The 15672-nt window shown below is 34.3% G+C and overlaps 1 protein-coding gene across 4 annotated transcripts in view; it reads right to left on the reverse strand.

The window, feature by feature from the left end:
* CEP290 (centrosomal protein 290) overlaps positions 1-15672 on the reverse strand; it is a 93424-nt gene that overhangs the window by 33975 nt on the left and 43777 nt on the right. For all 4 annotated transcript variants that reach the window (XM_061415677.1, XM_061415675.1, XM_061415674.1 and 1 more), the window contains 10 exons: positions 14437-14548; positions 10496-10701; positions 9416-9567; positions 7092-7203; positions 6028-6483; positions 5100-5264; positions 4001-4108; positions 3153-3287; positions 1017-1283; positions 339-446 (listed from right to left, as the gene is read on the reverse strand). In XM_061415677.1, coding sequence (XP_061271661.1) covers positions 339-446; positions 1017-1283; positions 3153-3287; positions 4001-4108; positions 5100-5264; positions 6028-6483; positions 7092-7203; positions 9416-9567; positions 10496-10701; positions 14437-14548 — 1821 coding nt within the window. The remainder of the gene's footprint in view (positions 1-338; positions 447-1016; positions 1284-3152; positions 3288-4000; positions 4109-5099; positions 5265-6027; positions 6484-7091; positions 7204-9415; positions 9568-10495; positions 10702-14436; positions 14549-15672) is intronic.

The following is a 15672-nucleotide window of genomic DNA, read 5'->3' on the forward strand; positions in this document are numbered from 1 at the left end:
ATGATCAAGAGGCAAGAATAAACTGAATTCAGAACATAGAAAGCAGTTAGATACAGGTAAACTAATAATGTACAGATTTGAAAAGACAGACAAGTCAGAGGAAGAAATATAAACATGATTTTCTAGGCAGCAGTAAGTTATAACAAATGTACGTCTAGGGAAAAAAATGATCAGAGCTGTGTATTCAGATTATTCTGGCAAAAAAAAAAAAAAAAAATGTAGAATGGCTTCCAACCCCCCTTCCCCAAAAACAGAGCTAAATTTTCAACTGTATGGTCTGAAAAATCAATAAAGAATAGAACAAAGTTCCTAGACTCTTACCCAAACTGTAATCTTACCCAAGCTGTTTCTTTGAATTTACTGAGTGAATTATCAGCCTGCAGTTCTAATTTACGATGAAGAGTATGAAGTTCTTCTTCATGTTTCTTAACAATTTCTCTTTGTTCCTGTTTTATAACAAATTAAAACTATAGCTTACATTGTGATTCATATAAATTTACATTCTAAAAGTCTTAAATATTTTATCTTTAATATACTAAAATCCTTATGAGAAGGAAGGAACAACATGTGCATACATTTCTCTAGCACATGTTCAAAGTGACAAGCCTAGCCTTAGAGTATAATTTATTCTTAATATTAGAATAATATGGATTCATTATCTTTTAACTTGTTTCTAGCAATTTTTAAATTTTAGATTTTTTTTACCCCTTAAAATTCTAGCAAATTTGATTTTCACTGATACCAGTGTGATGGATTTCATTCTAACTTACTGCCTCAATCTTCACCTATTAACTCGAAATCACAGTTTCACCATGAACACCATTACTGGTTTACTCAGTCAATAACACAAACTGCCAGTTTTACTGACAGATCTGTAATCCAATCACGTGAAAGTAACAATACCTGAATAGAATCATTTGAAAACAAAAAATGAAACACCACTTAAGGGCAGAATAGTATTTGGCATTTGTCTAAAAACACCATAATAAATAAGACAGCATAACATAATCAAATACCTCTCTGGCTTTTTCTAGCAGATGTTGATACTTCTTTAACACTTCTTCCTTTTGATTTAACCTTGCTTGCATATTTGCAATGGTCTGATGAGCAAGTTTCAACGTGTGATGAGATTTTGGTTCCACCTCTTTTCTGCTGAACTCAGCTAGAAGCTTTTCTTGTTCTGCAGTGGCAGGCAATCGAAGCCTCAGTTCATTGATTACTTTGTCTCTTGACAGAATATTCTCCTCTGCTAACCGTAAAGCAGATTCTTTTTCTCTAAGTTTCTGTAATGATAAATCATTAAAAAAAAAAATACTTTTTTTTTCTTTTAAATGCTTCATCTGAATTTTAGTCAGACTAGTGGTGGTGGTTTAGTCACTAAGTCGCGTCCAATTCGTACTACCCCATGGACTGTAGCCTGCTGGGCTCCTCTGTCCATGAGATTCTCCGAGCAAGAATACTGGAGTGGGTTGCCATCTCCTTCTCCAGGGGATCTTCCCAATGCAGGAATCGAACCTGGGTTTCCTGCATTGCAGGCAGATTCTCAACCAACTGAGCTACAAGGGAAGCGCACTGATAGCCAAATGCTACTTTCAGTTCAGTTCAGTCTCTCAGTCATGTCCGACTCTGCGACCCAATGGACTGCAGCATACCAGGCCTCCCTGTCCAACTCTCAGAATTTACTCAAACTCATGTCCATTGAGTTGGTGATGCCATCCAACCATCTTATCCTCTGTCATCCCCTTCTCCTCCTGCCTTCAATCTTTCCCAGCATCAAATGAGTCAGCTCTTCACATCAGGTGGCCAAAGTGTTGGGAGTTTCAGCTTCAACATCAGTCCTTCCAAAGAACACCCAGGACTGATCTCCTTTAGGATGGACTGGTTGGATCTCCTTGCAGTCCAAGGGACTCTCAAGAGTCTTAATAAGGTTAAACTGTATTTCTATATGACAGCAGTTATCTACATGCATATTTTATTTATAAGATTATTATATATGTTAGAAACTTCATTGTTATGATGAAAATGAAATTTAGTTACAATACTTTATTTAGATCTTATAGTTTTAGAAATAGAAATGTGGATGGTGATAGATCTATAAAGAAAATGTAATAAATCATTTCTTTTATTTTGATTCATTGACTCATTAGAGCACCAGAAGAGTAACCCATAGAAGTCAACAAAGTATAAAAGTTGGAATTTTAGTGGTCTGGGTCAATGGCTCTCCATTATAAAATGTGCAGCTTCTCAAAACAAAACTGAAAATAGTATTTATTCCTCAAAAGAATTAAGCAAATACTCAAAAATCAAATAACTCAGTGGCAACTCACATAAATGACAAATTTACAATACAGAAGACAATTTAAGTTTCTTTGGTTGATTTAAAAATGCACAATTTAAAAAATCATTTTAAATGTATTTATAGTAATATGATTTTCATTTTAGTTGGCATCTAAATATATTCAGTTTTTACTATTTTCTGTATAATTTAACAAAGAGAGATGTGACCATCTATTAACCAAATTTAAGACCTATATTAAACTAAGAAACAATTCCTAGTTTACCTTCAAGCCCTTTAACCACCCACAAAAAGAAATAAACTGAAAATTGATCCAGAGTTTAGAACATATGCTTCAAAATAAAATATAAAAATAAACAAGGATGAAAACAATTCTTGATCATTGAGGGGAAGGAAACACATTGTTCATAAAGCTATAGTCAAATGCTCTTTTGGTTTCCTTTCATGCTAGCAACTGACGAGTGTACCCAAAAGTGGTAAGTAATGACTAAAAGAAGAGTGATTTCAAATTAGCCATGTCTACTGTTCTTTGTTGGCAAAAGAAAGACTAAAGAAAAGTAGAGCAGAATAAGCAACAGATTCATCATTTTATGCTTCATCCTCATTTAAAAATATTACTTATAAAATTCCAGAAGTATATCCAATAATACACTTATCAAAATGCAAGAAGAGGGCAACAGAGGATGAGATGGTTGGATGACATCACCAATGAAATGGACATGAACTTGAGCAAACTCTAGGAGATGGTGAGGGGCCAGGAAGCCTGGCATGCTACAGTCCATGGGGTCACAAAGAGTCAGACTTCGGGTCAGACTTGCCAACTGAACAACAACAATACGCAAATTCTTCTAATTACCTCTTCCAGTGATCTGCAAGTTGCTTGGGTTTCTAGAATTATTCTGATATTTTCCTTAATTTTTCTTAGAGCAATCTCAAGTTGATTTGGAACGGGCAAACTAGGGTCTGGCATTGATCCTGTAGCCTCTTCAAACTATTGAGAAATAGAATTTTTTTTAAAAAAAGCAGTTGCAACATTGGAAATAACAATATTAATGTTTACAACTATATGACAAGACATGGTTAAATACACTTATAGTTGACACATAAAAAGATATCATCAATTAAAATTGCAACTCAGCCATAAAAAGGAAGAAAACTGGGTCACTTGTAGTGATGTGGATGACCCCTACAGTCTGTCATACAGTGAAGTAAACCAGAAAGAGAAAAACAAATACCGTATATGAACACATATACAAGGAAGCTAGAAAAATGGTACTGATGAACCTATTTGCAGGTCAGGAATAGAGACACAGATGTAGAGAATGAACCTGTGGACACAGCAGGGGAAGGAGAGGGTGGGACGAATTGAAAGAGTATATACACTGCCGCATGTAAAATAGATAGATACTGGTAAACTACTCTATGACACAGGGGGCTGACCGCAGTACTCTGTGACAGCCTAGAGGGGCAGGATGTGGTGACTGGGGGGGAGGCTTAGAAGGGAGGGGATGTACGCATACATATAGCTGATTCACACTGTTGTATACCAGAAACTAATGCAACACTGTAAAGCAATTATCCTCCAATTAAAAAAAAAAAAACAGAAAAATAAAAATAAAATTCCATCCAACCTTAGAAAATATTTCTATTGGTTAACATTATAGGTCCTGCTATAGAGTAGCAAACAGGATTAATCATTTATACCTTTTGTGCTTCACGTAGTATTTCACTTTGCTGACGGTCAAAAACATCTAGTTGACGTTCCAGCTCAACTTCTCTCTGATCCCAGGCCATTTGTCTTTCTTCATGAAACTAAAGAAAGATAGTTGGGTCATACACACACAAAGACACTCACCAGGCCTATGAGAAGAATTTTTACATACGTTTTTCTTCTTTAATCCTCACAACAACCATTTGAGGTCACTGTTATTATTTTCATTTTAAGGAAAAAGGAAGAAAATTCAGAGATTAAGTAATTTTTGCCTAAGATGACAAGGACAGGCAGGTGTGGAGTCAGGATTTCAACCCATCCATGTACCCATCCATTTATCCATCCATCCATTCATCCAAAACACGTTTAATGACACATTCTATGTGGCAAGTACTATTTGAGACAATGAGAACACAGCAATAAACAAAACCAAGTCCCCTTCACCACAGGATTTATATACTACTGAGGGGGAGATAGTAAACAAATAAGTATGTCATATGTCAGAGGGCGATGAGTGCTATGGAGTTAAATGAAACTAGGTAATCCGTATTTAAGGAATCCGAATTAAGGAATTCCAAATTAAGGACATTTGATGATAAAATTTACTGTTGTATGTTGGGTAACTAGTGAAGGCCTCATTGATAAGGTAAGACATTAGAGGTAAGATCAGAAGGCAGTGAAAGCATTGGTATCTTAGGTAAGAACAATTTAAGCAGAAGGAACAACAAAATGTCTAATGCTTAGTGAACTGCATCTGCCTCCAAAGCTTCTGTGCTTTATTCTAAACCAAGCTGCCTTATTCCATCAGTGACGGCCAGTAGAAACTGGTAAAGGTGAATTTAAATAACCAACAGTGAAACAAAAATTAACTTACCAAATAAACTTGCTTATGAATTCTTCCTTTCAAGACTACTAATACAACTAAATAAATGAATAATGTATTTTTAGAATAGCTTAAAAAATGACAAACAATATTTTATAAGAGTAATAATAGAAGCTATACTTGATTAGGAAAATAAGGTAGTCATCAATGCAATGTTGTTATATTAAAAATCTTAGCAACAAAACACCAAAATAAATATAAAATGAAACCTTATTCTGCTGCACAATTTCTTCCTCCAGACTACTGATTGTGTTCTCATATTCAGAAATTATATTATTCAAATATTTTATTTCTTCTTTATCCTTGACTAATTCTCGATTGAGTTTAAGCTCTTGAAGACGGAGTTCTTCTATTTTTGTGTGCCAACTGATTACCTAAATATTTATAAATTACATATACAAATGTTAATATTATATTAATAAATAATGTATTTCTCTACTGATCTTAATGATTTTAATTCAAATTAATGGACATTCTAAAATAAAATAAGATATAAAATTATCCTTGGTTGTGCCAAAAAGAAAAGTTTATTTAGAATTTCTATAGATTTTTTTAATATGTAGAATCTTAACATAAAACATTTTTCAAAAGATGCTGAAACGGATATCACTAATAATCACATTTATTTATTCATTTACTTTCATGTATTTGTTGGGTCCTTAGTGTTTGTGTGTAATTGCAACACTGGTTTTACTTTCGTAAATAAAAATCCCAAATGTTTCCAGCTTAGAGAATAAAATTTAATTTCAAAATAATTATTTTTCATTAATTCCTTCCAAATAAGAGTAAAAACAAAATTACATTAAAAAATAAATGTAGGCCTACTACTTGTTTAATCACTATAATGTTTAAGAACAATTACAACTAGTATTTAATTAATACATACTTTCCTGGAGTGTTTAAAATTCTTTGATATTACACTCTAAGCATTTCTACTGAAACTATGGCTTAGAGGAGTCTCATTTTATTTATAAACAGATATTCTAATAGCCCAAACTCCTAATTTATATAATCTAAATTAATAAATTATATCTGGAATTTTGCTCATATATTAAGCATTTTCCACATATGCACATATTAACTCAAAATGATTATGTACCTCTTTTGAAAATACTGAACTTAAAATCGGTGTTTTACCTTTTGGGCTCCCCTGGCATCCTTTAAAGTGCTTATTAAATCTTCCAGTCCCTTTAACTTTAATTCCATCTCCAGTGTTTTGTTCTTCAGACTTCTATGTTCTTGTTGAGAATTTTTCATTTCTTCCATTATCTTAAGTTTGTCATTTTGTAACTCAATCATTGTTTTAGAGAACTTTTCCTGTTGTGCCAAAGGTAAAGCTCCACTAAACTGTCGTCGTAGAGACTGAATTGTTTGGCGCAGATGTTTTGCTCTGTTTCTACCCTCCAAACGGGCATAAAAGAGAGCTTGTTCTTTTTCATCGAGTTTCTGCTCTAAGCGCAGAGTATGGGCCTCCACCTTCTGCAGTTTAGATGCAACTGACTCCACCTTGCCAAGAGCAGCAGCCTCACTAGCCTGAAGGGAGACTACGTGTTGGTGCAGCTTGGCAATCAGTGCCTTTTCATCAGACTGTGCCTGACATGAAAAATAAATATTTGTAGTAAGTTTCAAGTTTTCCCAGTGAAACTTATCGTGGACTTAAAAATCAGAATTTACTAATTTAAAACAATTACAAAAATCTAACCTTGCTTTAACATAAGTTGCAAAAGACTGCAGAAGAAAAAGAACTAGAATGAAACTTATTTAAAATCTAAATGTGGCACCTAACTACATACCAGTTGGAATATTACTAAGTTTACTTTAAACGTCCATATGTAAATAACAATACTGATAATAATACTAATGTAGACAACGGGTAGTTTTTCAATCCTAAAAAACTATAATGTGAGAATATGTGGAAACCTATACATAAATACAAGGAACAATGCTGTTATGAAAGACATGTTTCTCCCCATTGTCTGAACTGTGATCAGCAGTTGGTACAATGCATCTGTAAGCATTTAAATGTTTTCCTGTGTTATCAATGGCATTTCAAATTAAAATTTTTCTAATCAAGTTACAATTAACGAAAACAGGAGCCTCTATTTGATATATCCTGATTAAAACTACAAAATGATCCCAATATCTAACATAAATTTTGGAAAAGAAAAGCCTCTATGTAGAAGAGTTAACACTGCACATACCTGATAGTCTAACAGCTGTGTTCTGAGGGACTCTACTTCCTTCTCCCTGGACTGTTGTTGTGCATTCAAAATTTCAACTTGCCTTTTGGCAATATCAGAAATCTCTTTTAGTCTAGGAAGTAATAAGATACTTCAGATATGATTAGGTACATACTCTAAGTAAATAAATACTAGATTTTCCAATTTCTAGACCCTTGTGGAAAAGCTGTTAGCTTACAGCATCTCTTCTTTTTACGAAATACTAAAGTTTCCTGAAGTATTTCATGGAACATAATTCCATGAGAGGTTAACAGGTTTTAACCACTCCATTCCCAACATTCCTCTCCCTTGAAAATTCATATACACAGTATCATATCAAATGCTCTGAGAAGTTCTAAAGTAAAAAAGGATCTCAATCTGTACATATACATTTCCCAAACATAAATGGCCAAGAAACTCCTCTCACAAATTTTTTCATGAGACACTTGTTACCGTGGTTTGGTATAGCTGGAATAAGGTATTAGGTAGGCTTACTTGACAAATTGTACAGTTAAGATTATAGAAATTTAAATTTTCCAGGTCAATCAATGATGCTTTGATTGGCTTTATTTTAATTTATAAGTTAGCAGAAATGTGAAAAAGATTATACATTTATTACTATTACCAAAAAAGGAGGGGAGCTTGATGATAATTATTAAATGTCCTATATGACTATTGTGATAAGATTAAATAGGTAAACTAAAATGCATTTTACTTTGGACTGGAATAATTTTAGTTCAGTGTAACTGATAAGTCTGGTTTCCTCATGTTGATTAGAAATTCTCATTGCCAGTTATATGAGTCTTAACAATTAAAATATGACAAAATGATTAATTATAACTTAGTTTACTAAAAAAGGTGAGGTCCATGACATAAGAAGAATAAAGGAGTCCTTCATAGTGAAAGGGCTGGAAATTAGTGATATTACCAAAACGAGGTTCCAAAACAATGGCTATACTTTCATGGGTTAGCCATAACTCTTTTTACTAATTATTTGAGCTTGATGAATCAACTCAAGGATCCTCATACTACTCTAAAGCAGCTAACACATGATTACAAATGGATACAAGCATATACCTGGTGTATAGTACTTCCTCCTACATATATTTTGAATTCTAAGAGAATACACTGTTTCTTTATATAAAATGAAAACAACAAATGTTATCTGGATTATTAAGTGGATCGGGATGATTCAATAAATATTTAATACAAAGCACAGTACACAGAGTGTAGCTTCCCAGGTGCTCGTCCACCTGCCAGTGTAGGAGAAGCAGGTTAGAGCCCTGGGTTGGGAAGATTCCCTGGAGAAGGAAATGGCAACCCACTCCAGTATTCTTGACTGGAGAATTCCATGGACAGAGGAGCCCCGTGGGCTACAGTTCATGGGGTCACAAGAGTTGGACATGACTTAGCGAATGAGCCCACAAACAGTACACAGTAGATACCCAAGATATGCAAACTGAATCAAATCTGAATTGTTCTTTATATTTTTACAGCAACACTATTATAACTAGATATACTATAACTCTCTTAGTAAGTTAAGTAAATGCCACAACCCTTCCTTCCAAAAAAATACTAGTATGTGGTAAAAAAACAGATTTCATAGGGTCCTGATGCCAAGTTCTGTGTTTTCTGTAATACTGGGTTCTGATAAATATAAATCTTGAGAAGTTATTTCCTCTCCAATATTGTTATTTATGCCAGTTAAATATCAATCTTGTTAATATTACTTAGTGAAAGTGAAGTTGTTCAGCTGTGTCTGACTCTCTGCGACCCCATGGACTGTAGCCTACCAGGTTCCACCATCTATGGGATTTTCCAGGCAAGAATACTGGAGTGGGTTGCCATTTCCTTCTCCAGGAGATCTTCCTGACCCAAGGATTGAACCTGGGTCTCCCGTATAGTAGGCAGACGCTTTACCATCTGAGCCACCAGGGAAGTCAATTATTACTTAACAGAGTTCTATATAAAAAGAAACCAGCATCAACTGCCACTAAGGATATTACCCTTGATCACTGTAATGAGGTTTCATAATACAAAGCACAGTGGACACAGCTAACCAAATGACAAACATGGACACAGCTAACCAAATGACGCACACGGACACAGCTAACCAAATGACGCACACGGACACAGCTAACCAAATGACGCACACGGACACAGCTAACCAAATGACGCACACGGACACAGCTAACCAAATGACGCACACGGACACAGCTAACCAAGTGACGCACACGGACATAGCTAACCAAGTGATGCACATGGACACAGCTAACCAAGTGCCTAAAACCTGCACATGCACTTACTTTGATACTTCAACTTTTAGTTCCATTTCACTCTTCTCTAATTCTAGAATGTGTTGCCTGTCAGCATCGCTTACTGTCTTGCTCACACTATCAGCTAATTCATCTCTTAACATCTGTTCCACTTTCTGTGCCTCCAAATTGATTCTGGTAAGCTGGGAAAATAACAATAGATGTTTAGAAACATTAGCTTTGGTGAAGTTTTCCTAATATACCTTTAAGCATCCTGCAGTCCTCTTTATTTTAGTCCAGATACTAACTTGGGTGTCAAGTATTAAGAATAGATTGAAGATGATAAGGAGAGAAAAAGCCAGGAACAAATTAGGAAAACTCTAGTTATATGTCAACCCACCAAGTCATTTATATTGGTCAACTCACAATCTAGTAAGACATGAATCTATGATACTCTTAATTTACTTAAAATGCTTGTTACATTTTACTTCAATTATATCATCTATAAATAAAGTTAATATTAATGAAATCTTAATATATTATTTAATGACTTGGTTAAAACAAACAAAATAACATGAATGACCTGAGAAATTTACTAATTGTCAAGGAAGAGTGCTTGAGAATATATATGATTATATATTCATCATAAATTGTTGAATATTTGCAAACGATATTATTGCCAGCCAATTTAATAATTTTAACCATATCAAAAAAGTCTAAAACTTTCTATTAGAATGAAGTCCCTGAGAGGAGAGATTACTGTCTTTCTTACTTTGTGCTATAACTCCAGTTCCCACACAGCATCTGGCATGTTATAGGCACTCAGAAATAATAACTGTTAAATGAATGGATGACAATGGAAGGAAATTCCATTAAGCAAATAATATCGTTTTGCACATTACATCTAAATTTTGTAATGCTGGTAAGAAATAAGAACTCAATCACAGAAATACATGGTTTCTTTTTAAACATTTCAGATATAAAGCTACATTATTTATCTATTACATGAAACACAAGCACTGTATTAATATGCTGCTTCAGAGTTACAAACAAACCTCTTCCAATAATACAATGGCTACCGTGAATAATTATTTACTTTCTAACTGCATAATAAAAATTATAATATCAAACCTCAGCAAATTTGGTTTCCAATTCAAAATTGCGTTCCTCCATTTGCTGTAGTGAAGTCTTCACATGTTCGTACATTTTTTGAGAATGTTCAGCCCTCTGCCTTTCATTTAATTCCTTCATCTCCAGCATAGTGATTTTTTTTGAAATAGAAACAATCTCACTGTTGGTTACAGATTTCTTTGCCTTATCCATGTTAGATTCATTTCCTAAATGCAACAATATGTTGGTAAATCTTAAGCTCCTCTTATCAAAATGTTATCCCCAATATTTTAGACATCATATAAGGAGGTAATATGGTTCTGTGGAAAACACATGAGCCTTCTGAATTATGACAGACCTGGGCACTAGTCATAGCTCTGTTACATCTTGTCTGTATGCTGCCTACCCCATTTAATCTCTCGGGAACTTCCACGTTTCATCATTCAAATGATCATAAAAATTATTCTTCATAGGATGAAAGGCATTTTGTGCTTTACTTTATTGAGCTTGGCAGATAACTGCATTTTTTTTTTCTTTTTGTTTTTAAATTGAAGGTATGTCGCGACAGGCCTGAGCCGAGTAAGTCTACTGGTGCCATTTCTCCAATACCGTTTGCTCTTTTTGTGTTTCTGTGTCACAATGGTAATTCTCACAATATCTCACCCTTTTCCACTACTAGTATATTGGTTATGTGATCCATGATCAGTGATCTTTGATGCTACTACTATGACAAACTGAAGGTTCAGATGATGGCTAGCATTTTTTAGCACTAAAGTATTTTAGCATTAAGGTATGCACATTATTTGTTTATATATAATACGATTGCACACCTAATACACTATAGTATAATGTAAACATAACTTTTATAGGCACTGGGAAACTAAAACATTTCTGTGACTCATTTATTACAATATTTGTTTTGTTGTGCTGGTCTAGACCTGAACTTGCAGTATCTCCAAGGTATGCCTGTACAGAAGTAACCATGTAAAAGATGTAGTGTGGGAGGTGTCACAAATAGGAAGCCAAAAAAGGGCAAACAAACACATTTTGTTAACTGAGAAATACATTGTATAAAAAGAAATACAGTGAAGTAACACTACTCTGTGAATGCAAGTTCAATGACTTTACTTTTAAAGTCTTAAAGAGTAAAAAAGTAAAATCTGAAGCAATGTGATTTAGCGATTTTACCAAATATCTTCTTTAACCCTGAATATTATTTGGCTTTTGTATATATCTAATGCTTTTGAACTGTGGTGTTGGAGAAGACTCTTCAGAGTCCCTTGGACTACAAGGAGGTCCAACCAGTCCATCCTAAAGGAGATCAGTCCTGGGTGTTCATTGGAAGGACTGATGCTAAAGCTGAAACTCCAATACTTTGGCCACCTTATCCAAAGAGTTGACTCACTGGAAAAGACCCTGATGCTGGGAGGGATTGGGGGCAGGAGGAGAAGGGGATGACAGAGGGTGAGATGGCTGGATGGCATCACTGACTCGATGGACATGAGTTTGACTAAACTCCAGGAGTTGGTGATGGACAGGGAGGCCTGGCATGCTGCGATTCATAGGGTCACAAAGAGTCGGACATGACTGAGCAACTGAACTGAACTGAATGGGTTTCCCAGGTGGTGCTAGTGGCAAAGACACTGTCTGCCAATGCAGAAGATGAAAGAGATGCAGGTTTGATCCCTGGATTGGGAAGATCCCTGGGTGAAGGAAATGACAACCCATTCCAGTATTCTTGCCTGGAGAATCCCATTATTTATTTATCTTTAAATATTTATTTATTTGTTTGGCTGTAGCAGGTCTCAGTTGCCACACACAGGTCTTCCAATCTGTGTGGCAGAATGTGTGGTCTTTTAGTTGTGGCATAAGAACTCTTAGTTGTAGAATATGGGATCTAGTTCCCCGACCAGGGATCGAACCCGGACTCCCTGTGGTAGAAGTGCAGAATCTTGATCACTGGGCCATCCTCAAATAAGTTATTTTATTTAATTTTATTAGTTATTACACCCTCATCTTATATATGCAGTTGTATAGCTTATCTTTGTACACAAAAGTTTGTGGTTAAATGAAAAGAAAACCAAAAAAACACCCCAATTTACAATGAAAAGGTATCATGTAGGAATGTTAGTCATTTTTTAAGAAGAGAAAATGAGTATTTCTGTTATGCATAACAGACGTGCTCCAGGAAAAAGACATTTGGTAGAGAGTTTTATTTTTTAGAGTGTCAATTAATCATTATGTTCAGGCAAGTCAATTATTTTAAGGAACTGTGCAGTGATTCATTTTGTCTTTTACAATAATGCCCTTCTATCTTTCTAGCTTTACAAGCTTGAGTTCTATAACTGAGTTTGCTCAAAAGTACATAAATTTTTTGGAAACCAGGCAAATTGTTTTGGTGTCTACATCAGTTTTAAGAAGTACTTCCTTTTGTCCTGTATATATCTAAAATAGTTGCTGCAGGCAGTGATCAAATAACTAATAGTAACATTACTGGAAAGCTAAATGTGTTAGGAAAACATTATGGAACCATTTAGGCAACTAACCACCATGAAGGACAGAAAAAAAGTTGCAGTAAATATAAATATACAAAGAACATAAAACCCCTTTCCATTTTCTTTTGTGCTAAACTCTGATAGTGAAAAGAGACACTCTGTATTTGGAGTGTCCTAGGGAGAGTAAGAGCCAACACCAATCAATTTCTGCATGAAAAAAAGTAATAAAGTGACACTAATAAACAAAGAGATAAGGAAGGGCAACAGGAAATAAAAGCTTTTAAAAATTCAGTGATACAAAGCCACGTATCAGAGAGATTAAAGTATTTGAAATTAAGGAATTTCTATAAGGAACTCAGCACTTATTAAAGAGACACAGGATAGGATGAACAAAGAGCTTACTGAAACTGTATATAATATTCTTTTCTCTATCTCAGTTAAAATTTCATCTTCTTTCATTTAAGAGTTAGACGAAAGTCAATTCACTTTTAATCTCTTAATGAATTAAAAATCACATTTCTAAAAGTAGCTTATTTTAGACTTCCCAATGTCAAGCCTCTCTAAACTACATCTGTTAACAATTTAACAGTAACAGAAACCTTGAAAAACATTAGAGCTCCAAGGTATAGAAAACAAAAGAAACACCTTACCCAAAGGAGCAAATTTATCTGGAAAGCATAATGCTAGTAAGATAAAATAACTTAAATCTCATGAACTAGGAAAACCATTTGAAAAATGAATATGGAAAATCTTAGCAGAAGCCACATAGAATTTAATACCCTTTGAGACAATAGTATCTCTGTTAGATACACATGAAAATGTTGACAGCAGCAATAAATAAGCAATACCAAAACTTAGAAAAGCGGGTGATTTAATCCCTCAAACACAGTACTTTATGGTATGAATATTTATAAGTATAATGAATAAAAAATGAAATATTTTGTATCTACTAAATAAATATAGCATACAATGTTTATTATAGTTTTAAGTATATAAAATATATAAACATGTATAAGGTAATACAAAATTGATATAGTAGTGAAACTGTAGCAATATGCTTAAGGTCATCTTTTAATTTAAAAATATCAAATGATATATTGCTAATATAACTTTACACACAGTGAAAGAGTTCATTATACTATCATTAAAATACAGATATTTCAAAATTATCATCTGCATTAATTCTTAAATGGTTCAATATAATACCTAATGCTAACTCATAAATTTTAGCACATATGATTTCCTTAGAAACAAATCCAATTTAATAACTAAAAATCAAATCTTGGTAGAGATTAGTGCAACACAGTATTCATCAACTGCCTGCTAAATTAAACAGTTAGGCAGAGAGTTCATTTTTTATCAAACAACTTCCTTTTTATCTATCTGGTATAGAAAGGGAACTTTAAATGAAAAAATACTCACTATTAGATCTTAATTATTTTATATTATCAGAGTCATAATACTTACCTAATTTAGTTTCTTGTTCCCAGGCTTGTTCAATAGTGTGAAGCTTTTCTTTGGTAATCTCCAGTTCTTTACTGATAGACTCCATTTGTTCTTTTAGGGATACATTTTCACACTAAATAAAATAGCAACATCACTGAGAAAGGACCCTGTAATTTTGACTAATACCACAGAAGTGACATTGTCTTAACTTCACACAATAATCTCCTAAAGCTCACCAACTTTTTTTTTTAACAAAAGTAGAAGTTTCCCTATATGTAATACAAATATAGACATACACATGTATATATGTTGTATGAACATACATATAAAATATTATTTTAAAATAATCATTAAAATCTTGTATATCCAGTATATAAAATTGTATACTTGTACATCTTGTATATCCTAACCTTCTGAGCACTAGCTTATGCCATGTTCACTTTTGGCCAACATGGATACTCAACAGTTTCATAACCTTCCCTTAAGGAAGGGAAGGGCATCGTCAGATTCCTGTTTAGAATGACCATTCTGGTGGCAGCAAGTAGAATATAACATGGAAGTATGGACATGGAACAGCAGACAGGTTCCATATCTGGAAAGGAGTACGTCAAGGCTGTATATTGTCACCCTGCTTATTTAACTTCTATGCAGAGTACATCATGAAAAATGCTGGACTGGATGAAGCACAAGCTGGAATCAAGATTGCCGGGAGAAATATCAATAACCTCAGAAATGCAGATGACACCACACTTATGGCAGAAAGCAAAGAGGAACTAAAGAGCCTCTTGATGAAAGTGAAAGAAGAGAGTGAAAAAGTTGGCTTAAAGCTCAACATTCAGAAAACGAAGATCATGGCATCTGGTCCCATTGCTTCATGGCAAATAGACGGGAAACAATGGAAATGTGAGAGACTTTATTTTTGGGGGCTCCAAAATCACTGTAGACAGTGACTGCAGCCATGAAATTAAAAGACGCTTGCTCTTTGGAAGAAAAGTTATGACCAACCTAGACAGCATATTAAAAAGCAGAGACATTACTTTGCCAACAAAAGTCTGTCTAGTCAAAGCTTTGGTTTTTCCAGTAGTCATGTATGGATGTGAGAGTTGGACTATAAAGAAAGCTAAGCACTGAAGAATTGATGCTTTTGAACTGTGGGGTTGGACGATATTCTTGAAAGTCCCTTGGACTGCAAGGAGATCCAACTAGTCCATCCTAAGGGAAATTAGTCCTGAATATTCACTGGAAGGACTGATGCTG

This window comes from Bos javanicus, chromosome 5 (genome assembly GCF_032452875.1).
Source record: "Bos javanicus breed banteng chromosome 5, ARS-OSU_banteng_1.0, whole genome shotgun sequence".
Taxonomy (NCBI): domain Eukaryota; kingdom Metazoa; phylum Chordata; class Mammalia; order Artiodactyla; family Bovidae; genus Bos; species Bos javanicus.